The sequence below is a fragment of the Columba livia genome, chromosome 6 (assembly GCF_036013475.1).
Source record: "Columba livia isolate bColLiv1 breed racing homer chromosome 6, bColLiv1.pat.W.v2, whole genome shotgun sequence".
Lineage (NCBI taxonomy): Eukaryota > Metazoa > Chordata > Aves > Columbiformes > Columbidae > Columba > Columba livia.
The window spans coordinates 8,767,157-8,794,959 of NC_088607.1; the positions used below are offsets into that span (position 1 = coordinate 8,767,157).

General features: G+C 41.5%; 1 protein-coding gene across 7 annotated transcripts in view; it reads right to left on the reverse strand.

Annotated features, from left to right (window-relative positions):
- TRUB1 (TruB pseudouridine synthase family member 1) overlaps window positions 1-25,173 on the reverse strand; it is a 30,301-nt gene extending 5,128 nt beyond the window's left edge. For 2 of the 7 annotated variants that reach the window (XR_010473426.1, XR_010473425.1), the window contains exons 1-5: window positions 24,976-25,168; window positions 22,501-22,593; window positions 18,793-18,848; window positions 5,635-5,716; window positions 2,469-2,571 (exon numbers count right to left, since the gene is read on the reverse strand). Coding sequence is in view for 2 of the 7 variants with exons in the window: in XM_021295456.2 (XP_021151131.2) it covers window positions 5,635-5,716; window positions 18,793-18,848; window positions 22,501-22,593; window positions 24,976-25,120 (376 nt within the window). In the remaining 5 variants the exon portion in view is untranslated. Of the gene's footprint in view, window positions 1-2,468; window positions 2,572-5,634; window positions 5,717-18,792; window positions 18,849-21,142; window positions 21,454-22,500; window positions 22,594-24,975 lie in introns of those variants that run through there. The other 5 variants (XR_010473423.1, XM_021295456.2, XR_010473422.1 and 2 more) reach the window with 4 other exon arrangements.
- Between the last annotated feature and the right edge of the window lie 2,630 nt (window positions 25,174-27,803).

The following is a 27,803-nucleotide window of genomic DNA, read 5'->3' on the forward strand; positions in this document are numbered from 1 at the left end:
AAAATAGCTGCTTTAGGCAATCTACTCCCTTTTAAAAGTACGCGTACACATCTGTCCCTTTTTTATTAGACGGCTATAATCTAAGTAGCTGATTGCTTTGGTTCTTTGAAATACTATTCAATAGAGATGACATTCATCTCTAAGTTGTTTAGAGAGTGAAAACATAAGATCTGTAATCACAATGCACTTCAGTGAATTTCTGCTGTCTAGGACTTGACTAGTCCTGTTTCTCATAAGTTATATTCAATTAGAGTCACCCTGCTAAGTCAACAGCATCCTGGAACATAAACCAACCAAATTGATTTATTGAGCCTTCATTATGTTTTGGAAGAGCCCTTTACTTGCAAACCTTACAAAACAAATGTGTTTCTTGCTGTACGTAAAAAAGAAGAGGTTTCTTTCCACAGCAGCTTTGGAAGACGGCAATGTGGTACCTCACTTTTGCCAAGCACACTTTGCAGCATCAAGAGCAGATGCTGTCCCAAGGCTCCAGCAGCTGTCCCAAGAAATGTCATTAACAGTGAGGTTGCAAGGCATGAAAGTCAGTCAGGGATGCTGAGAGACACTGAGGTACATCAGAATATGGAGTAGGAACAACAAAACAGTAAGTCTGGATATTCTGAAGAGCTTCTTATACGGTTATTTCAATCTTCTGTTTGTATTACTCTAGTTTAGCAACAAAATTATGTGGTGGAAAGTTAGCACGACCCAGCCCTATGCCGGTGATCCTGTCAGCCGTCTCGTGAACCCCAGGTTGCTTCATGCTAGAATTTAGTATTTAAGATCTAAGCATAAGTGTCACTTGGGGTTCTCTTTCAGTTTTCATACCATGGACTGCATCTGTGGCCAGGGCATTTGACGAGCCACCTGATTCAGTTCCTGCTCTGATCTCATATTCCCCTGATTGAGAGGTGACATCTCACCTCTAAGGCAATCTCACCCGTGCTATAGGCAATCTCTACCTCAGGAAAGGTAGAAAAACAAAAACCAAAACATTCACAATACAAGAAAGGATGCATTAAGCCATTAAAAAATGAAGTTGTGTTATGTGTTGTCAAAGTAAATATTTACAGATGAGTTTGCTAAGCTTGAAAATAAATCATATTTGTCTTCTGCAATACATCATGGCACAAAGTGGCACCTTGCCCTCTCCTAGAACACACAAGCTGGTGGAGCTTTCATCCAGTTCTCAGTTATAAAGAATGCACTATTAGTCTTGTCCCAAACAAAAAGTTTCACGATGTCTAAACTGTGTATTTGTCGCAGGCATTAGTTTGGCCTTATGGCTCTGCAGGCACACAGCCACACGGGAACCAGCTCCTTCACCGCCTCTCAGCTCCCACAGTCACATCGGCAGCACAGGGGGGGAACAGTCCTGCTGCCCAGGAGAACTGGTCCCTCAGCCCACTGGTCTCACTCACTCGCCTGCAGGCTTGAATTTAGCAGCTTAACAACTTGTCAGGTCAGCAAGTTTAGGGCAGCATCTGGACTCAACCCTCCATCAAGCACGGAATATGAACATACCCACAAAGGCTACTTGGCACCAACAGTTCCAAAACTTTCCCCATTTGACTTGCCTTCTCCGGTCCCTGAGAGGAAGGGGCTGAGAGACATTTCTGCAGGACGCATCTGTCACTGAACTTGCCACCAAGAGTTCACCTGTTCCTCTCAATATCCTCGTTGCAAATACCAAGTATCTGCTGTATTGCAGACCAGGAGATTTTGCTAGAAGCTGGATTTAAACTGCAGCTCCGTGTGCTTCCCAGGAGGGGTGCGGGCGCTGCCACCCTGTTTCACAATGATTTCAGTGAGGATTGTCAAGGTTTGGCCCATGCGACCACTGCACCCAGTTCCCAGGAATAACGACAGCCTTAGCTTAGAACAAAACGATTGTACTGGCTCTGTGAGAACACTATTTAGAATACATCCAATCCAATGCTGCTTTCTAAATTTCTTCCTAAGCCTTTAGATTGACAGCACGGTTCTGTGATTTCTGCATAGACTCTCTATCTTCCAGTGGACCATTCCCTATAATTCTGAGCATCCCAAAGCACTCAAAACTACTGGCCTCCAATGCTTCTAAAAACATTTAGTTTAAACCTATTAGCTTTTAACACGAAAATTTTAAAGAACAGTTATGCTTCTGAACAGTGGTGACAGCTGATCAATTTTCCTGCTATAATCAGGAAGGAAGTTAAAGTTACCAAACCAAAAGGTGCCAATTATGCCACCACTTCAAGAAGCCTCCACTGAAGGGTGATACTGCCCTGCACTTGTTAAAAAGTTACACCAAATGAACACCAGAATTATCCAGGCCAGTTCAACAGAACTAGAGCAGACGACCTCGACTCAGTCTGGCCTGGCACAAATTATTTGCAAACAGACAAGCAGAATGCTGAAAGGACTACTTTTTCCAAATTATTCAGGTAGTGCTATTGAACACATATACCAGCATAATCAGCAGAGACCTGCAGAAAATCCTCATGAATTTTGTTCTCCATGTCTGGATATCGTCTGCAGGCAGCTGGAAGTGGGTTTCAGAATATACATTCCTGTGCATAGTTACAAACACTAAAAAAAGGGAAAAAAAAGTTCATGTTTTCAATAAAGCAGAATGTGAAACACTACTTGCTTCCAAAGTCAGCATCGGATATACTGGGAGCTGTATGAAACCATAACCTTATTTCATGTGGAAATGTAAATTTGCTGTCTGATAAGAAACAAACAAAAAAACATGAGAATTTGAGGAGGGGGTTAAACCCAAGGAGCTCTCTTTAGTGCATCCTTTCATTGCAACTAACTGTAATACACAACTGTTTGCTTTCTACATTGCTGTCTAGGGACACTTTCGAGAACTACAATGTAACAATTTCTTATAGTTAATATAGCAGGAAACTTTCTGCAAGCACTTTCCTCCAGAATGACTCCACTGGACCACAAGAAGTGTTGTATATATCCTGCAAGCTGTTTTTGTGCCCCTTCTCTGCACTAAGGCCCAATCCTGGATGCTGCTGGCACTGCAGGATTTCTGTTCCTTAGCAGATGCTCTCCTTCTCCCAGGATCCTTCTAGGTGTCAAAGGAAAGCTGAAATTCAGCTCAAATATCTGGTTTGTCTGTTCTTGGAGTACCAAGTAGGATTATGGGTAGTAGGCTACCCAGACAATCATGCAGAAAACAAGCTGCTTTGGAGAAGACATTGGAAAGATGAGAAATACCTGCTTTATCAGAAGAAGAGGAAGAAAATACAAAATATGTAGATAGCATGTGTCCTGGTTTTGTTAAAAACAAGTATCTCTTCCAGTGAATTTGCCTGTCAGCTAAAGCCTTCATATTAACTGCATTTTCCTGGAGAACCAGACACATGTTTTGGTAAACCTAGCAATGGAATGCAAACTTATTGATAAGCACGGATGGACACCCCGCGAGAGGGGCGATGAGAAACAAGTGAGCAAGAAACTGGCCAACTGCATATAACATTCCATTCACGTGAATACTTCGTATAAAAAGTGGGAGATCACGAGGATCTCGTTCCTTTTCCCTTTTGCCCTTTTCCCTTCTGCTTATGGCCGACATTAGGAGAGGACCTTGCTAGTCGTCCCTGCGAACTGAGGCCTAGTGAGAGACTGAATCCAGCTCCAGTTGGCTGCAGAGTCTAATCCAGGACTTCGGGTGCCGGCTCTGCAGCTGCTGAGACTTTCAAGATTGGTTTTGTATATTTTGTATTATTTTCTCTATTCTTATTAGTAGCATTAGTAAAACATCTTTAATTTTTTCCAACTCTCTTCACTCTGTCCTTCTTTTTCTCCCAATCGCCTGTCCTGAGTGGGAAGGGGGAAGAGGGAGGGGGAAGTGGGGGGGGGGGGGGGTGCGTGGAGAGGGGGTTAACAATACATCTGCCAGGGTTTTATTGTCATCCCGCAATCTTAACCCTTGACAGCATGGAGAAAAGAAGTATGCATGTTCCCTCTTTCTTCTTTCTGAAGAATCAAATCTGACTGATTTACACCAAAATGGAAAGCAACAGAGACCAATTTCATGAGTGTTTCTTTCAGCCGTCAGCTTCAGCAACAGGAAACTTCGTCCAACATCCAAAACTGCACAGCCCCAGCAACACCAGTACTGCTCCCCATGAGACCATATGACGAACTGGATCGTGCAACTGATCTCCGTTTAAAAAGATAAGCAACTCAAAAGGGGGTATTTTTAACCCAAACCAGTTCCCCAAGAAAACAATCTAACAGAAAGCTAAACCACCGTAACAGAGGAGGTGGTGCAGAGGTGGGAGTTACTACAACAAAAGCTACCAGTGGAAGAAACACACAAAACCACCGTTCTGTATTCTGTCTGCAGTAAGCAGTACAAAACAAAAAAGCAAGACTAGTGTTTCAAGAAGCAGATCTTTTTAAATTAATTGTTCATGGGAGTTGCATCTACTTTAAATGATACTTCACAGCTTATATGTGAGCAAGTATCTAAAACGAATCCTACTCGGTGCAGCAGAATCACAGCATTCCACTTTCTGGGAGGAATACATAAAAACCAAGGAAGTGTTTTCCAACCATCATGAAGTGTGGGCAAATCTAACACCACAGAGATGCTCAGTCCTTCAGAAGCTTAGAGAGAGACTTAGAACTTGATCCTGAAGCAGAAGCAAATGATCCAACATCTCTGAATAACATTAACTAGTAAATAATACTATTCAGAACAATCCATCAAGTTAACGTGGACAAGAAATTCACACTTGCCTGCCTCATGCAAAAAGAAAAACTGCAGGAGAAAGGAGACTGGGGGTGAGAGGTGGAATCCAGGCTACCATTTTCATCATGTTATTAACAAAAGAGATAATTTACTTCATGTAACTATTACCAGGCACGACAAACAGTGTGGGACCTATAAGAGTTGCTAAGCAACCAGTCACCTATTGGTTTTTTTTACTTTTTTTCCCAGACTGTAAAAGAACTAATGGTAAATACATTCGGTGTGCCCCTGGTTAGTCCTCCATTTTTTCTAAGACGCCCTGGGTATTGTGGAATGTCCCCTCCAAAGCCACAGTCAGGATTAGCTTTGAGAACTTAAACTGCACTTTGCTCTGTGGGTCAGAAAAGTTCATTTATTTAAGTTGCTAGGACACAGACTGCAAGCAAGAACAAGATCTGGTAGGGGAACATATGTAGAAAGTAGTTTATGCCACCCCCACTTACATTGAGCAGTCTTAGCTAAAGGGGAGTCCTAGCGGGAAGACCTAAGGATTTTATTCCTCCACTGGCCCTGAAGGGTGTTACTCAAAGAGCACTCATGAGACTGTACACTGAAAGAAGAAAATTTTACTGGACACAACATGTCATTTGTCAGACTGTCAAAGATTTAAAATGGCACAGCTCTGCTCAATCCTATTTTCTCCCTCCTAATGTCTCCTTTGTTTTATTCCAACAGAAATGAACACTTGTACTGGCCATAATTGCATGAGGCTGGTCTGCATTATACGAGTACTGGAGTTGAAGATGAAATAATCCTAGTTTGATTTCACATTTACATTTAATTCATAGACTTCCAAACATCTCTTCTGCTTTTCTAAAATAGAGACCATTTGTGCCTTCAAATTATATCGAGTACACAGAAACATTTATGCTTACCATAAGGTTTTTCTTCAGTTACTTTTCCTGTAGCATCTAATGTATCCGTAGCTTTGCCCAGCAGTCCAATGGCAGTGTACTTCTGGGAAGGAAAAAGAGAGATTAGTGAGTCAGGTCTTCAAGGTTGTTTCTTTTTCCCCCTTTAATAAAGACTGCAAGTACCAACTATTTCAAATCAGAAGAGGAAGATTGCTATCTGAATAGCCAATCCAGCAAGTTTGTTTAACTAAAAGCAAAGATGAAAAGACATTAAACAAAAATTAAATCCCGCATTACATGCACCTATGATTTCAGTTTTAGAAGCCCCAGGGAGAAGCGACATGGAATCTAATTTTTACTATAAATACATCAATACCACAAAGAAGATAATAGGGTGGTAAAATCAAAGTCTCTGTGAGGTCACTGCTGAAGCAAGGCACACAGAGTACCTTTCACACACAAGTTTTCTGTTCCTTAAAAATTAAAGAAAAAAAAAGTCACAAAGACCTTCACTTGTGAAAGCAGAACCCCCACTTCCAAGGCAAAGCATTACAACAGTTCTGCCATGTGATGCACTGATATGCAATAGCGTAAAGCTGGAGTTTTGAACATCTGGAATCTGGTAAAGACCTTGTGATTAGCACGAGGAGAGCAAGCAAGGCCACCAAGTGACATCTCTGCTCATCATGGGTTCTCCAAATGTTTCTGTTTCACCACTCTTCCTAAAGAATTCTTCAGTATTTGTATCTTGCAAGAAGGGATCACCCTGTTCCCAGGCCAGCAGCTCTTGTCCCTGTTGCATTACCAGCTGATGTCCTTCTCTTCCCCATTGTCCCCCTCAGCACTGCCACGCTGCGGGTGTACGGCAGGAGCTGCTGGAGCTGACAGAATCTGCCCGTGAACCAGCTGCCCCGTGTCTTTTCACTAGGCTGCCAACACATGAAGACTCACTCTGTAACATGAGTTTGGGTCAAGTCTGGAGATACCCTCAGGTATTAAAATCTGCAGTTTGACCCACTGCCTGGCCCATTCCATTCCAATTCTCTCAGCCCTATGTTAAGTCCAGGACCCTTCAAAGTAAAGCAGAGGGAGAGAGAGAAAGAGAAAGAGAGGGAGAGAACAATCAAAGTGTTCCACATGCCTAATTCCAAGTAAGGTTTCAATGAATTTACTCCAAACTGAGCTAACACAAATTTGAACCAAGTTGTAAAAGGATGCATCTACTAGAAGCTGGTTGAGCAAATTCTACTGAAACACATCCAAACATGCATAAGCACGAATATTTTACTCTTTAATGCAATGCATCCTTTTTCATGTACTTGAGAAGTACAGACAAGCTCAAGTAATAATAGTGTGGGCACATAAATGACACCTACAAAGAGGGACTACTAAGACATGCCTTGATTTTGTTCCATGTGACAACCTGCCACTTGAATGTATTTCTTCAAGCAACTGCTGCAAAATGGAAGCAGCAGGAATAATCAGACAAAAGGCAGTGGAGTGCCCACTTCAATATAAAAATAACTGTATTCTCTGCTTACCACATTAAGGCTATGTTTTTCCTAAATACTGCAGATGTCTGAACCTCCAGACAACTGCAAAATTAGGCATTTCAAAATCAAATTCTTGAAGTTTACATATTTTTTGAATATATGGAAATAAACTAAAAGAAGAATGGATGAAGGCTGCTCCACAATAAATATTTGAACAAATTTTCAAGTAAGTTACCTGCTTTTAGGACCATAAAATTGCCTGCTTTCCAAGACATTCAGTGATCTAGTTCTTAACATGTAATAGCATAGCTAGAGACATTATTCAGTAACTATTCCAGAGGTTAACAAAAACATGTGAGCAGAACTTCATAAATTTAACATGATGAATTAACTTAGCAGTTCAATAAAACTCTAAATCTGAAAGTCTGAAGCATCACACACAGTCTTCAGACGTTTCCAAATCAAAGTACTGATACTACTTCGGTTTGAATTACTTTCTTCCTCTTAATCCTGGTTTTGGTTGTCTTGCTTCTTTCAGGCTGGCTGTTACAAAAACATGTTACATTTGACCTCCCAGCAATGGAGAAATAGTACCATCTGTTTATATGTAAACACAAACTATATGAACAATACAATCCAAATCTCAACATTTGACTTACCCTTTAATTTCTGCAAAAATGGCAAAATGCCCTCCTTAAACATTAGTCACAAATCCCCATTCCTAACAGGAGCCTTTAAAGAGTCACAAAAGACTCAAGCCGGCAATGCAATAATCCACAAAGAAAGCTATAACAGGTCAGGAAATTAAGAATTACAGTTGTTTTATGATCAGTCTCTGGAGTGCCCTTGGGTATCTACAATTATATATCATAATTCTTACTAGCCATTTAATAGGGTTTATTTCCCCTTTGTTGGTGTGCAGGACCTGGAGCTTATAGAAGATAATGTAAGAGTCCAGACTTAATCTATTGTTCCTCTTATTTTATGTCAAAATTCAGCATTAACTCTCTTTAGACTCTAAGTCATACTGCTCTCAGAAGCACCCAACAGATTCTGAGTCATTTAATAAGTCTCTGGTGACCTTTTCTCACCCGTGGTGGTGATCATTTACTTCTTCCAATTTTATAAAATACATCTAGGGGCATTCTTCCTCTACTCTTAAATTACAAATCACTGCAGGAACACAGACAGCAACTGCTCACAACCACACTGCCTGCAACCCACTCAACCCGAAACAAAAAACACAAGGTAGTAGGTGTTGCAAGCAGTGGAAAAGCATAAAAAGTGCAGACTGTGATGGGAAATGTCCCTATCTCAGCAGCTCATCAGAGAACGCTCTGCCTCTCAATAGCCCCTACATCCTTTTCCTCTACTCATCCTGAGACCAAGACCCAGACCACTGAAAGATCAAAAGCAGCACACCTCAGCGTCCCTTTGAGCCTCCACAATATGCAACTGTAGCGCACTAAAAGCCAAGATCAAGTACTCCCAGCGACAACTTGCAAGCACTGCTGCACCGAGCGTTAACTCCAACTTCTGAGGGTGGTCTGCAGGGTCCCAAAGCAGAGCCTCACAATTGTACAACAGTACAACAACCCCGAAGGCACAGAGACCTTCCCCCACCTATCCTGAATTAGGGAACAGCTATGTCTCACAGCCTTCTAGAAAACCACTTTCTTGACGTTACAGCAACTGAAACAAAAGGCAAAGTGATCAGAAGCCCTTGAGTATAAGCCACTCATTCACACTAGTGAGACAGCCTGAAGATGATGCTCTACACAGACAAACCACTGCACTCTGTCAATGACAATGTAATGCAAAAGCTCTGTCACACAGCTGGGGACATGGATGGTGGGTGCAGTCTCTACAAGACCAGAAAGACAGGGAAGTGCCCCAGCAGCCATACATTTACCACCATATCTGTGACTAGAAAGAAACAAGCCATAAAATCCAGAACTGGAGAAAGAAATGGATTACAGGAACCCCAAAGAAACAAATTACAAACCTAATAAATCTGTCAGATTTTAGGAAGAGGAATTTGGGTTTAAAGTCACAACCACAGGGCACAGTCAAAATTCTCACAAGCAATAAACCATAGGATGCTTACAATAATGTTTTAGTAAGAGAATAGCCATAATTTGGCTTTTTTATTTCATATCCAAATCCTTATACTAACACAGAAAGGGAAAGTATATCCATAAAAAGCCAGAGAAAAAGGCCAGACTTTATAAGTGTATGTATTTAACTGTGAAAGGAGGAGGAGGAGGAGGAGGAAGAAGAATCCTCTCCTGTTAGGGGGCTGTAGAGCCAGCAGAGCTCCGAGCTGCACAGCCCGGCCAGGGCACTCCTGGAGGCTGCAGCCCCTGGGCTGAGCGCCAGGCATGTCTGCCCCACTTATCAGAGCAAATACCAGACAGACCAGGGAACAGAGCTTCTCAGTTTTAACTGTTACTATATCAAAGTTGTATTTGGAAAGAAGCCAGAGGCTTGAAATCTTAAATTATCACATGTTTTAAAAGCTTTTTCAAACACGGAGAAGCAACACTTTGGAAGAGCTAGACAGAAACACAAGAAATTACGAAATAAGGTCACTAGTAACTGTCAGGAAGATTTTAAGATGGCTCCCACTGCAAGAATTTCCCGGGCAAGCAAGCTCTCTGGAAGAGGCACTTCATAAGAGTTCATCCAAGGATGACCCATTTTCTAATCACAGCAGCAAGTGAACATAGAAGTGTAAAGGAAAACAAATTTTAAAAGGCTGCAGTCCCCTGTGCAAGAGGCTGAAAGTTGGGCAAGAGAAGCCACACTCACAAGTCAATTTATGTAAACTGAAGTCTGCGCGTGGCTGACATGTTTGAGGGAACATAAAACAAAACAAAACAAAAACCCAAGTGCTCTAGAGAAGCTGAAGGAAAGGAGAGTGAACACGCAGTAGGCAAGCGCTGATCAGAATCAGTGCTCCTGTGCTGAACCCAATCAGTTTGCACGCCTGGGATGAGCACTTGCATTTTCGTAGACTTAGGTCACTGAGATAGTGACAAGGCCTTAAACCAGGGCTTTCAACCTCCTTTTCACTGGGGGCCACATCAGCCTGGCGGTTGCCTTCAAAGAGCCAAATGCAATTTTAGGACTGTATTAATGTAACTACTCCTACATTGATACAGTCCTAAAATTACATTCGGCCCTCTGAAGGCAACCGCCAGGCTGATGTGGCCCCCATTGAAAACAAGTTTGACAGCCCTGCCTTAAACTCTGAGTTTTACAGTAATATTCATTTTGTGTGTAATGATTTCTAAAGCACAACTAAGGAGCTCTGGATTTAGTATTCACATAACTGATACTTGCTGTTTGTATAACAGCAGCAGCTACCAGTGGTTTCCAGTATGCTAATCATCCCCCAAACCAAAGAAGTACACTAGGTAGACAAATAAGCTGGAAAAAAAACAAGGGTTGCCATAGTTTCAATTATTTTCCAAAACAAAGCACTCTCACTAAGCAGATTCCAATATATTAAAAGCATAGAGCCCTAATCTCTTAAAAGCAGGTTGCACAGAGGCAAAATAAAGGCTGCAGGATGCTGGAGGAGTTCCATATTTTACGACAGAGCGAATTCCAAAAAAAAAAAACCAAAAAAACAAACCACGAACACCAAACTTGTCCTCTTAACATACACAAACACTACAGTTTCTCTTCTCTACCATTCATTTCTTTGGTCCTAAAAGAAAAAGCTGACTCTGTGCTAAGCCTGCACTAAATTTTATTTACTGCTAGATGCTGTAATTGTACTGTCATTGCTGAAGAACTATCTGATCTTTACTCTTGGATTAACAGGATTTTCTGACCTCTTATGTCAGCTTATTTTAAAAGCTCAAACATGTGGGGTGACTAGATTTTCAATGTGAAGGAATAGAACCACCTGTAACAGAGGAACCCACAGAAAATACTTTACCTGGAGCTCAGAGAAGCTTTAAGGTGATCGCTAAAAACTGCAGCAAGTTTAAATTTCGGAGTGAAAGCGAGAGCAGGAACAGGGATGGGAGAGGATCAGTCTCACCAGTAACAGGAACACCAGGTCACCCGAGGTAGCATCACAGCCACATGTCACTTCTAAACACAATACAGGCTCAGAACATCCATGAGGGGATGCAGGTTAATGTGCAAAAGCAGCTGCTTGTAACCCGCAGTCTCTTCATATACACCTTTTTGGACGCCTGCTCTCTGTTGAAACTTGTCTTACCAATATGTCTCAGGCTGGCTCTCAGATTTCATCCTCAGCTGTAACACCTGTTCTGTACCTGCCTCTTCATTCTGTCTGGCAGCTACACCACAGATTATACAAAACAAACAAAGATGACCTTCAGCTTCTATCAGAGAAACAGAGTTGTAAGGAAATTCTCTGCCCAGAAATATAAGATAGCCCTTCCAGAGGGGTAAGACTTTATAGGTATATACAAATTCACAGACAAAATTAAATGCATGAAAGCCTTTAGGTGAATTCGAAGCCATTGCTAACGCGGAGATGCAGTAAATTCTTGAAGGCAGTGGTAAGAGCATCTCAAAATTACTAGAATGGAAGACTACAGAAAACAATGGAGAATGGCTACTTTAAATCTGCTAACATCTTTTTTTTCCTTGTGATTTTTAGTAAGAGAAAAATAGCTTTGCCATGTTGCAGTCTGGAGGGTTTTTTTTAAAGAATGCAAGCAAGAACCAGCTGTACATGTAGCACATATACACAATTATAGAAAGGTCAAGAGGAAAGAAGGTGACACTGACCTCATGAATGGAAGAACAGAAAAATCAGACTAGAGCATGCTCTTAAAATATCCTGCATTTTTGGAGGAAAGAGCTTCTGCAGCACAATAGGTGCAATCTCCTCAAGATTTTCAACAGTTTAAAAAAAGTGTGAATATTAATAGAGCATGAAGCTGAGCTATTAATAGATTAGGCCTCTGGGGTGAGCATAAAAGAGACTCGAGCATGTTAAGCCAGCCTACTGAGGGCACCACTACAGGAAAGTATCTACACTATTTAACAGCTGCTTCTTCTACAACTTCGTTTTGGGGATACTGGGCAGGGCAGGAAAGAGCAGATACTCAAATCAGCCTCTTTTCTCCTTATGATTTGTTATCAAAAAAGAGGTCTAAAAAAAATGTATGTTTTGCAGTAACGGGTAATTAAAATGTTGACAATGTATAACAGGCAAGGGGCACATTTAAGACCATTTTATCCGGCTAACGCTTTCCTGATTCCTGCATCCTCCACTGCACGGGATAAACATTCTCTCGGTGCGTCTTTTGTACAGACACCACTCCAAGCTTTGATAACACCTTCTACACATTCTCAAAACACATAACTGCCAACATCATTCATGCATTTTCCCAGCCTTCCTTTTATATAAGCATTTTCCTTGTGAGGAGGACAACCATACTTTCATAAAGTGACATTGATCTCTACTTAATATCTTGAGGCACTCAGGGAACAAGAAATCCGTTGTCAGTAATGTAAAATAATACACATGGATAGAAACCAACGCTACGTTTACATAAATAACACTTGGTCTCTGAACCAACTTCCTCTGCTCTGGAAAGAAGTTGCGAAATTACAATAGAAAGTTCTGATTCTGCAAAAACTTTCTCAGGTGTCAGCAGCGGTTAAAAAAAAAAAGGCAAACTATTACAGCAGTACTTGGATATAGCTGTTACAGACTACAGACGTAAGTAGGACAAGTTTTATTAGTAGGCTTGACATCTTTGCACTGTATTGTGCAAACATACAAGGAAATATTCCTTGAATGTTTGCACAATAAGAAAACAAATACCGCTTAACAGAAATGTCAAGATTTCTTTGTCCTATACGTATATTTAGGGAATGTAATAAAATTCATTTAACAAACAAAACGATAACTAAATGCATGAAATTAAGCAACCACTACATGTCAGGAAGAATTCAGCTACCCATTCTACACATCCGTCTGCCCGTGGGTTAACATCTCTCATAAAACAATCACTCCATCTCCAATCTGCCAGTCCTGTTCCTCAAGGGAAACATATAAAACACCTTTCAAAACAAGCCTAGGAACTAAAATTCATAACTTTGCTGGGTTCAGAAAAAACACAGGCTCAATAGAAGTTTTAGATTTATGGCACACTATAATGTTACCTCACAGCAGCCCCTTCACATGCCACAATGTATAATCCACCAGGCTCTCTTTTTCCCCTAGGAGACGACCTTATCATCTCCTGCTTTCCTTCCCTACCTCCCTTGTAAGGAAACAATAATTTCTCTGGGCTTGAACAGAGGCAAAGTAATGACATTTTGTGTAGCTACAATTCATTTTGTTTAAATGAGCAGGTCACATACTGCCCTCTTTTTTTGGTTACCTCTCCCATCTCACTTCAAAAAGAAACTGAGTCAGAGCCTTGGTAACTGTGGATGGGATACCACAAAGGTGTGAGAATGTAAAAGGGCATGAACAACAAGAAGGTGAAAAACAAGAAGGTGTTGCAGATGAAAGATTTCCTAGGGCAAGAGCTAAAGACAAAAACAAACCACTTTTACTTGGATTCCCGCAAGGCAAATATAGAGAGTTGGGTATGATATAAATGCAATTCAGAAGCCCAGCTAAAACCACAGAAGAACACAAGCAAGATGAGATCTGAGAATCATCAGGTAGGCATGTACAGTCCCCCTTGCCTGATGACTGGAAGCCTGGCTAATCAGTTGTGAACAAAACCTTGCTACACCACACGGGAGATAAATTGTTTTCTTACACTATTTTGTTAAAGTAGGTAATAAAATGCAGCCCATATGTGTCAAACAGTCTTGGGGTCCTACCTATAACTGCTGCCCACACAGAATTGTTGGTAATACCACAGACATAAGCATTAACTACTTTTTTGTTCAGAAATGGTCTAAAAGACACCTCCTTCACTGAACTCCAACCATATCTAAAACACACTTAGTTTTCCAGTCTGTTTTAGATCTAAGAAAAGGGCTTGCATATCCAAATGCCTAGTTTTCTGTGCTATGCCAATTAGGCTAACAAAAAGTATTACAACTACTCGCAAATCTTGCCCTTCTAAGAGAATATAAGAATATGAAAAAGAAAACAGAACATATCACTATGTACTTTATGAAATAAGTAGTTTTGGTTTTACCCAGCTCCAAAAGAAAGCAAGATGAAGCAAAGAGCTCAGCTGGTGATACTTTTAAGATTAAAAGCAAGAGCACACACCACCAAGAGGATCCTTCAAAAGGAAAAAGTCAACGCAATTTTCTTGCGCTGGTAACTCAAATATATGAACTGCAGCACAAACTGTTTTTGAAATACATTTTAAAACAAACCCAAAAACAAACAAAAAAAAACACCAAAACACACACACAAAAACCACCATACAGGCTTTTTAAAAAGAAAATTAGGATTTCCAAAGGAATAGTGTTTACACCATCATGATGTGCATGTCAATGTTCAAATACACAAATGCTGGAAGAAGAATAGAGGTTGCAGAAATAGTAAGTTCTTATAAGCCTCCTGAAAACAGACCAATAGAGGAAATAAATCTGTTGTCACTTCTACTAAGAAAAAGGCTCCAGAGGGAGCCCCACTGTATTACTGGAAACCAAAGAGTCCACATGGGGCTTCGGTATCTAACGAGCTGTAAATAAACGAAGTCACAAGAAAAGGCTTCATTAGTTCTGCTCCTTATAGAACTACTAGATGTACTTTTTAATGCATTATTAATTCATTTAACTCGTTGCCAAAAGATGGAAGCCAAGGACTTGATTCAAAAAAGTGAATTCATGGAGAAAGCTAGCAACCTTTCTGTTTGAGAAGTTAAGGGATACAAATTACAGCCTAATTTTTAGGACATTAAAATAATCACAGGAGGTAAAGAAATGACCTTTTTTATGGACACTGTTCTGCAGCATCTGGTGTCAACCCTCTAAAGAAGCAATTTTGCAACATACTAAGTCTAAGCTCAAATCACGAGATTTGAACCAATTCCTGCTTAGGCAAAGCCTCTCTCACAGGACACAAGTGTGACTGGCAAGTTTTGAGACCTGATCACTGAACCAACACTCATTTTCCATCCAGGATTCACAAGAAGTCAGATTTTAACAACTATACTAAATTGAAGTTGTCACGTATCAGGCCACTGATGCATCTTCGTCGTGCCCGTATTCTCTTTCTAGTCTTTGTGTTTGGGTTTTACTCTATGCAGTTTGGGATTATTTTTTTTTAATTACTATTTCTGGATAGTGCTTCGTTCTATAGAAGCCACAACCTTTGAGCCTGAATTTTCTATTTTAACTAGTCTCTGCCCAAGCTTGTGCAAGCAGCACAAAGTACTCAGACAATTCCCCTCACATCACTGAGCACTTGAGGGTCCAGATTGTGTGTGGACCATGACAAGTTCCATCCTCAGATAAAACCAATATGCTGATGATTTTTGCTCATTGAGAGACCGGCATTTCAAGCACCGTTTGGTTGATGTCCAAGTTCTGGCTTCACTCACACTAGTATGACTCAAATTCTCATAGGGTGAACCCAGATGTTATCTCACTGAAAAATACACAAATTAAGCACAGAACTGAAGACTGAAAATTTCAATTACCCTGGTTTATCCCACCTAAAAATAAAGGCTGTATGTCTCAGAAAACACATCTCCTCCAAATGCAAAGTATTAGAATAATGGAGAATTTCATTGCCTATTGCTCTTCCTTATTTTCTTCTCTGATGAGTCCCTGATCATTTACCTCATTGCTTCTATGTAACAGTACATTCTGACAGATGAGAGGCTTTAAAACGGGATTACCGCTTTGGAAACTGTGCTGCTAGCTAGCATTTTCTAACCCATTTCCCCCCTCAGAAATCACTTCTACATTGTGTTTGAGACAGACTAGTCACCCATAAGACTGAGTCATTTAGAAACAATTTACCATTAAAAAAAATGGGCCCGCACCCATCATATTCATTTTACTGGTGAAGCAGGAAATATTTTCTCATTCTACTATCTTTATTTCGCAACCATGGTAAAACATTTTCCCCCAAAATAATGCAGTGCAAAAAGTCCAAGCAAGACCAAGTCCCAGAAAGCAAGAAGGAAAAGCAATTCTCCTATGGAACGTGTATTAAATGCTCAATATTTAAATTCCAGATCCAAGAGTGTTCCGCTTCTCACCCTCACTTGGAAACAAACAAAACCTAAGCCAGCTTGCACATATTTTTATTTCTGGATAAATATTAAGAATTCAATGAGAAATCTGGAACATTAAGTAGGTATTGCCCTTGGCTGCGCATTTCTATTTGTTTTGAGTTAATTCACAAAGAGGCCAAACCAACGGAGAACTAGATTTACACTGCAAGAGTAACATTCCTTGTATAATGTGTATGAGCTGTGAATCAAGCGATAATGTTCCGAGCTGCCACACAGAGTCAGGAAAGTTTCACACAATGTTGGGGAAAAAAAATCAGAAATAGTCCAATCTCTGGCAGAGCCACCATATGGAGTTTACTGCAGTAACATACGTTTTGGCCACTCAGCATAGCTCTGCTGCCAACAATGTTAGACTGAGATATTTCTTCACAAGATACATTCCTATAACCAAGCAGTAAATCCTAACCAAAGAGGCTCAGACAGTTCATCTGAATCTTTAGAGCAATCAAAGGAACAAAAGAAAAACATCACACTTCAGCAAACACTTTAGCATTGACAATGGTGAAACAAGATGAAGCAAGAGTATAAACTCCTAGCACATGGCACAGGATACAAAACGATACTAAAATCTTCATGTCATAGATTTATCTGTATGAGATCTCTCACTACATTATGAGCCATTGTTGTCAGTGTAGTCAAAAAAAAAGAAATAGGTATCTGTGGAAGACCGTTCACCTTCTTTAAGACTCTCAAATTATTGCATGCCTAATTTATTCAAGTATAAATAGAAAATAGGAAAGCAGAGACAAGCTCCAAAGGAAGACTCACAACTGCCATGCCTCCTGGCAAGGACAGTACCTACCTCACACTCTCCATCACATCATAATACACAAACATTTGCAGTGGAAGAGCTGATCTACTGTAAGGATGTAACTTCGCTCACCTCACTGAATCAAGTTCCCCTCCCTTGTCCCTCAGTAGCAGCTATAATCCTTCTTGAGGTATCTGGGCACAACGTTTGGCTGGATAACACTCCTACTGCCTACAGGACTTCACAATGCCAAGGAGCTTGTGCATACTCTCTTCTGCCAAAAAGGCTGAAGCTATTTCATCCATCACAGCTGTTTCCACTGTGAACATCAGCTTAACGGATAAAAACATGTAAAGCAATTTAATTAAGTCAACAATTTTCAAATATTTAGCTATGATGACTTTATCTATCTGAAGTATCCAAATGCCTTTTTTTAACTTTAAAGTTCTTCAGAAGGAGATGCCGGGTGGTAACTGCTTACACTTCAACTGCAAATCCAGCTCCAGCTGCTTACTGTATATTCCAAACACAGATGCTTCTGAAATCTGGTCCTACAAACCAACTGCAAACCCACTATAGTTGCTGCAGAGACTTACACTGACTGCGGTAAATTCTGGATCAGACCCTACAGCTACAACTTTTTATCCTAGTTGTGTTCTCTTCTGTCACACTATTTTCCTTTGAGTTGAACTGAAGATTGTCAATGGAATTCTACCTCAGGTTACCAGTTTGACACCTGTAAAGAGCTGAAGTGTTCAGACCAGGAGAGAATGGGAAAAATAGCAGAATAAAATGCATTAGAAAGGCTTTCAATTTGCTGAGCTCACTATTGACTTTACCTGAATATAAGATGAAATCCGGAAAGCTTAATTGATTTCTGCATCTGCCATTCTTACCTAAACTTCTCATTTTAAAATAATGGATAAAACCACAGAATTTTGCTTGCAAAGAAGGAATCAACGCCACTAGATTATTCTTGGGAGTACATGAACTTGTTTGTGTATGTCACACCTACAATCTGGAGTGCACTCACCAAAGACATAGTACAACTAATCAAAAGCAGCAATGAACAAGATTGCCACCTGTGAACGCTCCAGTCTGGATTATCTCATGCAGCCATGGGGTTTTTGTTACCTTTGGCTTCTTACATGTGCCTGTCCATGTGCTTGTAGAGCACCAGTCTATAGGAGCTGCAATCTGGAACGATAGCTACTATCACGAACGCAAAACACTCATTAGGCCCCATGGTATTTAAGAAGAGAAAAAAGAAATAAAGACCATCTGCTACTGCAAGCTAAATAACAATTATGTTATATACACATAAGGAAAACAACCAAAAAACTGAACTGTCATATACAATTACATCCTGAAAACATCACTTGGCTGCCATCTTCATTACAGATTTTCTCCTTTTTTTTGTTGTTGTTGGTTAAAAACTCTTAATATTATAGAAATTTTCCTGTAAAATAGGAACTTGGTCTTTATTAACATTTTGTACAAAAAACAAGACGAAGGTTTTAAAACAACCATTCTGGGCATAAAAGTCTTCATCAAATTTCTGACTAAATGCAAAAAGGAACTGAAATTCACATTTAAACTAAATACGCAGGATGGTTGAGATCTTCACAGGTTGATGCAGCTCTTCCTTGGAAGAGAAAAAGAAAACAAACAGACAACCAAACCCCACTAATCCAAGTCATTCAGCACTCCTCACCTTGGAACCCGCCAGCATCGTTCTCAGCATTTTTGTTCCTTTTCCAATACCAACCACTGCAAAGACAGAAGGAGAAATGACACTTCAAAACCAGCTCTGCAGTTCCTTTATTCAACACCATTCATTACTAAACGTTATGCTAGTCAGAAATATAGCCCTTCATGCTCTGTTAGTGCAGAATTAATGCTTATGAGAAAGTACATCTGATGTTCAAACAACACGAGACTACTGAAAGGAAAAAAGTTTAAAGCAGAAGATAAATAAGCTCCATTTATTGTTAAAATGCTTTAATGCACCACTCAGATATACTTATCTTTTAATCACTAAAGAAATGGATAGTGCAATTAACGCTGCCTCTGGTTTGATGAAGGCTATGGCTCACCAATAATGAATCCAGCTTTCACTGTAACTAAATAGCCCTTTTAAAGGTTGATAGTGACCAAGAGTAATACAGCCAAGATAGTACAATGGAAGTGTTTATCACGCTTACAGCAAGAAAGTAAAATAATCAAAAGGTCCAACTGCCTCTATCAAAAATCTTCTATAACCAAACCCTCCTATAATGTATATACAGACCACTGTCTTTTCAATCTTAAACCAGTGTTTTGCAAAATAACAGTCAGCTTGTCATAAAAGCAGCAGATGGACAAAGAGCTTTATTTTAAAGTTTTTTACAATAAGGTGCTTTCCTTGAATATGCTTTTCTATTTATTTTCTCTACATAAAGCGATCCAAAAAAACCATCGCAACAAAAGGAAGATGAGAAACAATGAAAATTTTAGAAGGAAATTAGTTTCATATACCACTCATGGAATACGTAACAGCTTATGTCCTTGATTTTAATAAAACTACAGGGCTTAAGGGAGCTCGCAGGAAATCAGCTTTGCATTAACCAGGAGCAAGTTCCAAAAACAGCAAATCAGACAATGAACTTATTTAAAACAAAAAACCAAACACAGGTACTCTACTGCTTCTCAGTCTTTATATTCTGAGAATTACTAGACTACTTGTTCTCGATTACTCCGTCTCTTGTTCCTGAGGGTTTCTAGTCACACGTGCCCTTGTGCTTGAGTTTTTGTGCACCTTCAGTTCATCCTGTTCCTGTCATAATCACCAGATAGGAAAGAGCTGCAATACGGCTGAGAAAAGGAGATAAGCACACAGATAGAACTTCTAAACCAAGCACTTTCCTTGCAATGCAATGGCATCACTGACACTTCAACATTACTGTTGAGTTGAAATTTTCTGAAGAGTGTAGAGATTCAACAGAATAATTTGAAAGAGACACTGAATGATTTTGTGAACAAGACACCAACAATCTTCCCATTTAATCATCAGCTTGTGTAGCACGTGCATTATTGAAAAGAAACAAAAACTAAACCTGCCAGACTACACAGAGTGAAACAAGGGTTAACTGATTTTTTTACTTTTAACGTGCCAGCCTCTAAACCACTTCTTGAATGGCATTTGCTGCTTGGCTTAAATAATATGTACTTTAATTTCGAAAGAATTATCATTACTCAGCTCTACCTTTTCATAAATGGCTTTGATTCTCCTAGGCCAGAGGACCTCCAATCTTCCTTACATAACGCAGAGTGCACATTATGAAGCTGTGATCATTCTTAAAAGATGTAACCATAGTTCTCCTCAGAATCTTTATCACTAGGTTTTAATTTGTATACTTCTTCATCTTTTCTTCTACTATGGAAGCACAGTTCATAACTGCCATATAGAAACAAGCCAAATATTTACAATTCCTATGGTACATCAAGAAAACACTAAACTGGAACCATAGCTCTAGACCGATATTAAAAGAAGATAGTGACTAAGACTTGACCTACAATTTCTTGATTCTTGTATCTAAATATGACACCAAATAGTGAGAAGGAGAAGCTGAGTCCCAGCTCCCACCACCTTCCAAATGCAATGGAGGCCACAGATGGGGACAGACAAAAGACTTTGTCTCTCAGATAGCAGTCGCTCCAGGCTCCTACCAGCATGGGGCCATCACATGCCACCTGGTCTCTAAGCTGCCTTTCACTCACACACACCATAGATTAGGTATCTCTGTCTTTAAAGTCCTTCCTTGCTTACATTTGGTGTCAGTAAGGAAAGAAAGACAAAAGCATACTTTCTGATGAAAAGTTATTTGCAGTATATACTTGGCACACTAAGAAAGACTCCGTACCAGCTAGTTCCCATGAACAACGTTATAGACATGCAGTACATAAGATCTGGGAAACAGCAGTTGAATCAAGAAAGGTTAGAGGTTTCAGAAAATAAATACTTCTATTGTGCTACTGAATCACTTGTTTCTGTTGTGTCCTCCCCTCCCTCCTCATTATCATACCTGAACCCACAAGAAATCCAGGCACATTCCCTTTCCCGCTCCTTTCCAATTTTGTTCTTTCTGATCCAGCTACCACTGATTTTTCTCTGTGTGTTTTATACGGCCGTGGTATAAAAGATTCTGTGCATTTTTTGATTGATCCATAGCATATTAAGGTGATGCACTTCTCTGTCTTTACCAGGCACATCAAGCCAAAGTACTTTTTGTCATGCCACAGGAGCAGGCTTTGGAGACTGCTGGGTATCAGAGAACAGTGGGAGAAGCAATTAAGAAGCACAAGCCATTTTTCTTTTCCTATAGATCAATGCTGTTGACTTCCCACCATGAGCAGTAGCATGGTCAACAAGAACATCTGTGTAAAATAAAAATGTCCGCTTCAGCAACACACAAGGTATTTTCGAGTGAGTGGCCACATAGTATAGGAAATTGGAACAAAACGACTTTACTTCTAGCCCAAGAATGTTATATTTGCAATGTTCACAGGTGACTGAGAAAGACAATTACCAGCCTATAGACCTCTATGAGATACAGTCTCAGCAAACATCTCCTCCTCCTGAGAAGCCACCACATCAAAACACAGGGGATTTACTTCCAGTGTCTACTCATAGTTTGTACCTGTTGATTTTAGGTACCAAAAAGGCATTGCTGTTATTTCCTCTATCCCAGTAGAGCTATAACGCTACAATTTAAGCAAGCTGTGGTTTACGTGTTACTCATCAACAGAACTATCGGTGACAACGTCTGACATGGAAATAATCCACACCCAAAGATGAGTTTTTCAGGACCAGTGATATAGACATCCCGTTCTTTAATAAAATAATCTCTTTGACAAATCCAGTTTATTCGGCAAGACTCCAGTTTATTCAGCATGAAGTGAAATATATTTCTATGCTGAGCCTCAAAAAAAACAGCAGCTGAATTTCTGTTATACATCTTTCATTTGGGGAGTATTATAACCTCAAAGGCTCCCTCAAAATTCCAAAAAAGCACTAGTTTTGGAACAAATACTTTAGAAAATTATGATGACTATAAAACCCCAGATTTGGTAATCTGAGGTAATCTAGAATTAATTACACAAAAGTCTGTATTTTCATGCAGTAACCCACAAATTATTTCAGGATTTTGGGTGGGTGAGGGTGGAAATATACCCTCCTCTTAAGAAACACATTATATGCATGTAAAAGTATATGCAGAGGAAATTAAACCCAGACTGCTCCTCCACAGTAACCTGCCCTTCCTGCAAAACCACAAAGCCCCCCCTGTGTATCCCAAATTGTTACTCCACCTCTGATTTCACACAGGCCTGAAAATGTTTCCTGAAAAAATCCTTTGATAACTGTATTTATATTTTTCATTACCCAGAACTCCTGCTGCTGCACTGTCCAAAGTTCCACCATGTCCAATTTTCAAAACCTTGTTTCTTTTGTTCTCATTTGTTTGCACACCAGCTTCTGCAAATAGAAATGGAAAAGAAGCATTATAGGATGACCTTAGAACATAGCAAAAAGCCCACATATTTCCAGATTACTAAAGGAGATAAAAATCAATTATTTAAACGATGAATTAGTAGCGCAGAAATTGCTATACAGAATAAGACTAATGATTCATCTAGATCTATTCCCAAACTCAACCAATTTTCAAGCTATTTTCAATTAGATTCTAATCAAGTCTTATGTACCATTACAAACAGACGTTCAGAAAAAAGAAAACTACTAGAAAACCTGGTGGACAGTCAACTTGTGACGTTTCATTAACAAAGCATTCACAAACTACCGGCAGAGTCCCAAAAATCATCTACTATACACAATTCTATGCTACATAGTCTGAGCAATTCTTTTATTTACTTCCATATAATGGACCACGTTTGTTTGCACCTACACAGCCCTGTGGAAACTTGAAATGAACTGAACCTGCTCACTGCCACTTTCAAGCTGTTGGAACACCTCAACCCACCAGACATCCTAGGCAGCTGATAACTCCAGGAATTTTGCAGATTCCCATGTTTCTTATTTATTAGTATTAAATAGGACAAACGCTCTAAGCTCCCTTACCTGTTTCTATTATCTCTTCATTATGCCTTTCGCATCACGTAATCGGATATGATTCAGCTAAATCTCTTCCACGCAAAGCTGAATTGAAGTCAGTACTTACACTACAGTTCACTACAGAGTAAATCAGCCTAAATAAGCCTGTCTGAAAGCCCATGTTCTCACTTCATCAACAAGTGCCCAAAAGCCTATACTAGATAATCAAGTCCCCATATCCATTATAAAGATAGTCTAGGCCAGGGAAACTCCTTTTCACCGGGGGCCACATCACAGTTGCCTTCAAAGGGCCGAATGTAATTTCAGGACTGTATGAATGTAACTACTCCTACATTTATACAGTTCTGAAATTATACTCGGCCCTTTGAAGGCAACTGTGAGGCTGATGTGTCCCCTAGTAAAAAGGAGTTTGACAACCCCAGCCTAGGCCAGTCACTCACACCTTTGCAATGATCACACTTTTTATTCCCCTAATATCTGACACCCATGCTTCCATGTGTTCAAAAGAAGAAGTTTCTGCAGACTGTGCTCCCGACTTTCAAACTCCTTGAAGCACTTTGTGGTTTCCACTCATTTGGTGATTTACTTTTAATAGCAATAGGCAGTGGAACTGAAGCTGAATATCCTGCCAGCGCTGCTCCACAGCAATGCTGCTGACAGCGTTCTGGCAGGGAGGTGCACGTTGTCCCTGGGCCCGCGCTCCACAGCTTGCCAAGCCGGGATCCCCTGCACTGTGCACTGTGGGACTGCAGCCTTCTGCTGGGGCAAATCTCATACCCGTTCAAAATGAAGGCTCACATCATGCTGTACCTTAGGTGAGAATGAGTGCCTGCCCCACATAAGCAAGTGGTGAATATGGCCTTACAGCTCACCCTGCTGCGTGACCCACATGCTGAGCCTCGCAAAGACCCAGCAGCTCCACAAAGTGAACCAGAACGTATCCAGGAATGGCTCTGCTCACAGAATCACAGAACAGCAGGGGCTGGAGCAGAACCTGCTAAAGCAGGTTCACCTGGAGTAGATCACACAGGAATGTGTCCAGGTGGGTTTGAATGTCTCTAGAGAAGGAGACTCCACAGCCTCTCTGGGCAGCCTGGGCCAGGCTCTGGAACCCTCAAAAGAAAGAAGTTTTTCCTCATGTTCAGATGGAACCTCCTGTGCTTCAGTCTGTGCCTGCTGCCCCTCATCCTGTCACTGGGCACCACTGAAAGGAGCCTGGTCCATCCTCTTGACACCCACCCTGGAGATATTTATAAATATTGATGAGATCCCCTCTCAGCTTCTTTTCTCCAGGCTGAACAGCCCCGGCTTTCTCAGTGTCTCCTCATAAGAAAGGTGCTCTAGGCTCCTCATCAAGCTTTGTAGCTCTTCACTGGATTCTCTCCAGTAATTCCTATACTTCTTAAGCCGGGGAGCCCACAACTTGATGCACTCCTCAGTCTGGGCCATGCAATGTCTGTGAACTATCATCAAATTAAAACAAAACAAAACAAACCCACGAGGTCTCCTTTAGTTCGAGGTCTCCTTTAGTTTTCTGAGTGCAGAAGAGGGTGCAGCAGCTTGACAGGGTTTGTGGTTCTGGCACCCCAACCAACGCGCAGACACGACACCCCCCCCCAGCCAGGCCGGGAAGGGCTTCCCCGCCCCAAACACTCGGGGCTGAATCTCCGTTCCCTCCGGGCCGGCCCGCTCCTGCCCCGGGACCCACCTCCCTGTCACCACTTCCCCGCTTCACCACCCAGCCCTCACCTCCGGGCCCAAGCCGGCTCCCCAGCTCCCCGGCCCTACCTGCGAGCAGCCTCTCCTTCAGGAGGTTGAGCACGCCGGCCGAGGTGGGGCCTTTGGGCTTGTACACCGCGAACAACCCGCTTAGAGAGAACAGCTTCTCGGCGGACCTGCCGAGCACCGCGCCGCCCGCCTCCCTAGCAGCCATGCTCCCGGCAGCCCCCGGCCCGGCCAGCCCGCCGCCGCCTTCCGCCCCGCCCGGGCCGCTGGGACATGTAGTCTGGCGGCGGGAGGGGAGCACGTTAGTCCTTTTACCTTCATTGCGCAACTTGGAAGAATTATATTCTGCTGACTAGTTGGTCAGTCCATTAATCTTCCTGCCTTCGTATGTGTTGTATATATAAGAGTACAGGCAGGCTGCGTTCGGGTCTCTCGCCTCCGTACAGCAGCCCAGCAGGTGCGTTTTCCTCTCCAGACCAATTTGTACAGATTCATTTCTCTGACAGTGCTCCCAAGGCATTTAAGCAAGACATGCTGGAGCAAGACACCAAGAGCTTGGATGTTTAATCTCTGCGTTTCATTTATTCGGTTGTAACAGTCTGCAGATGAAACCACAAAGAGACGGTGTTATGGGTAAATAAACACACGGTTAGCTAAGGGATGTGCATGTTCCCAGTCCTTCCCAGAGCTTCAGAGAAACAAATCTTCCCGCTGAAGTCAATGGCTGCCACTGCACAGAGCCGATTCGAGGTCCCTGTGTGGTTTTTCAGCCCGTACCATAGTCAGTGGATCACTTCATGCCTGCCCCAGGGCCTGCAGCTTCCAGCTGCCACCACCCTGTCCCTGTGATAGGCGATGGTTTCCTGCCACCAGCAACACCAACCGGCCTCCCCTGCATACCCTCTGGTGTGCTTAGATCTCTTATTTGCTTAGATCTCATCCACACAGAATCACAGAATGGTTGGAGTAGGAAGGGACCTCTGGAGATCATCCAGTCCAACCCACCTGCTAAAGCAGGTTCACCTGGAGTAGGTCGCACAGGAATGTGTCCAGGTGGGTTTGAATGTCTCCAGAGAAGGAGATTCCACAGCCTCTCTGGGCAGCCTGGGCCAGGCTCTGGAACCCTCAAAAGAAAGAAGCTTTTCCTCATGTTCAGATGGAACCTCCTGTGCTTCAGTCTGCGCCTGCTGCCCCTCATCCTGTCACTGGGCACCACTGAAAGGAGCCTGGTCCATCCTCTTGACACCCACCCTGGAGATATTTATAAATATTGATGAGATCCCCTCTCAGCTTCTTTTCTCCAGGCTGAACAGACCCGTCTTTCTCAGTCTCTCCTCATAAAAAAGGTGCTCTAAGCATCATATTCGTAGCTCTCCACAGGACTCCCTCCAGTAATTTCTTAAACTGGGGAGCCCAGAACTGGATGCAGAACTCCAGATGCAGCCTCAACAGGGCAGAGTAGAAGGGGAGGAACAACCTCCCTCGACCTGCTGGTCACACTCTTCTTAATGCACCCTGCTGTAATCTGGCTGTGGAAGTGTTTGCTGTTGCCATGAGCTGCGAGGGTGGATTCCCTAGTGAGTGGTATAGGACATGGAAGCAAGGTGTTGGAGTCCTTCTCCAGAAGATAAAATGGCAAAGCTACAGTTGGGTAAAAGGTTGGTCAGAAAATTGCTACTGATTTACATGGCATTACATTTTAAGCAGGGTTGTGGAAGGCATGTTGTAAACTATGGTGGGGTTTTTGGTGCAGACATGGTTTAGTCAGGCTAAGCATTTGAAAACTGTTCTCACCAGCTCCCTGCTAAAAAGAGCTTAAACACGTATTGTTCTGTAAGGGAGCTCGAGCAAAACTATTTAAACATTGCTATTAAGAAATGGCGTTAGTAAGCTTCCAAGCAAGGAAATTGCAGCCCAAGGACTGAAATGCAAACCTGTCACACCGTATGGCCAGCAGCATCCTTGGGTCAGCAGACTGCTCTGGAAACATTGCAAAGGATCAGAGGGACATAATGGAAAAAAACTCCTGGTACTCCTGGTACTGACGTCCCAGGACTGACCTAAGCAGAGAATTGTCCAAAATTCCTGACACAGGCATAGGACATGAGCTGAAGGTCAGTATCTGACCCCAAATACTGTTTCCACAAATTGCAGAAAGTTGTTGTTTTTTTAAAAAAATGCCTTTTTTGGGGAAGGGAACAGGGTTTCAGGGTTTCATGTGTCTAAAGAAACTACTCCCTACCCTCATGTTTAGTATTGAGCAGGAGGTTCTAGTAGGTCTTCCAGACTTCGACATCAGCAATTAAAACATTTCATTACTGCAGCAGGTAGAGTCTTCAAAGGCTTACAAAGAAAATGTCTGCTTTGACTTCAGTGGGCATTGGAGTGGCCCAAAATAAGAATTGCGAAAAACTATTAATGACTGTCAGTATTTTAGTGAGCTGGAAATAGATGTGTACGTAAATCACAAATGGCTCTCTTCGTGGGGCAAGGTTATTCAGCATTCGAAATGGTGGGAATGATATAGCAAACTGTTCATCTCAAGGGCATTATTTCAGATTTGCCTCATGTTGCTTGTGATTAAAAGTCACTACCATCTGCTCAGTAGCCTATTTGAAATAGGATGTTTATCTCCAACGATTCCTAGCCAAGCCAAGATCCACAACAACCAAGAGCGTGATTAGAGTTACTGACTATATTTGCGACCTTAGTAAAGGGGCTTCTTAAATGGCTGAAAGGACAATGTTGCTTTTTGCATGGAACATGGTAGGTCTGGTCGAGGCAAGCCAAACCCTCCCCTCAGGTCACTGGAACTGCACAAAATAATGCCTCGAGGACCTGGTGCAATTATGCTTTATAGAGAAGAGATAATGGGTAGGATCTGTTGCATG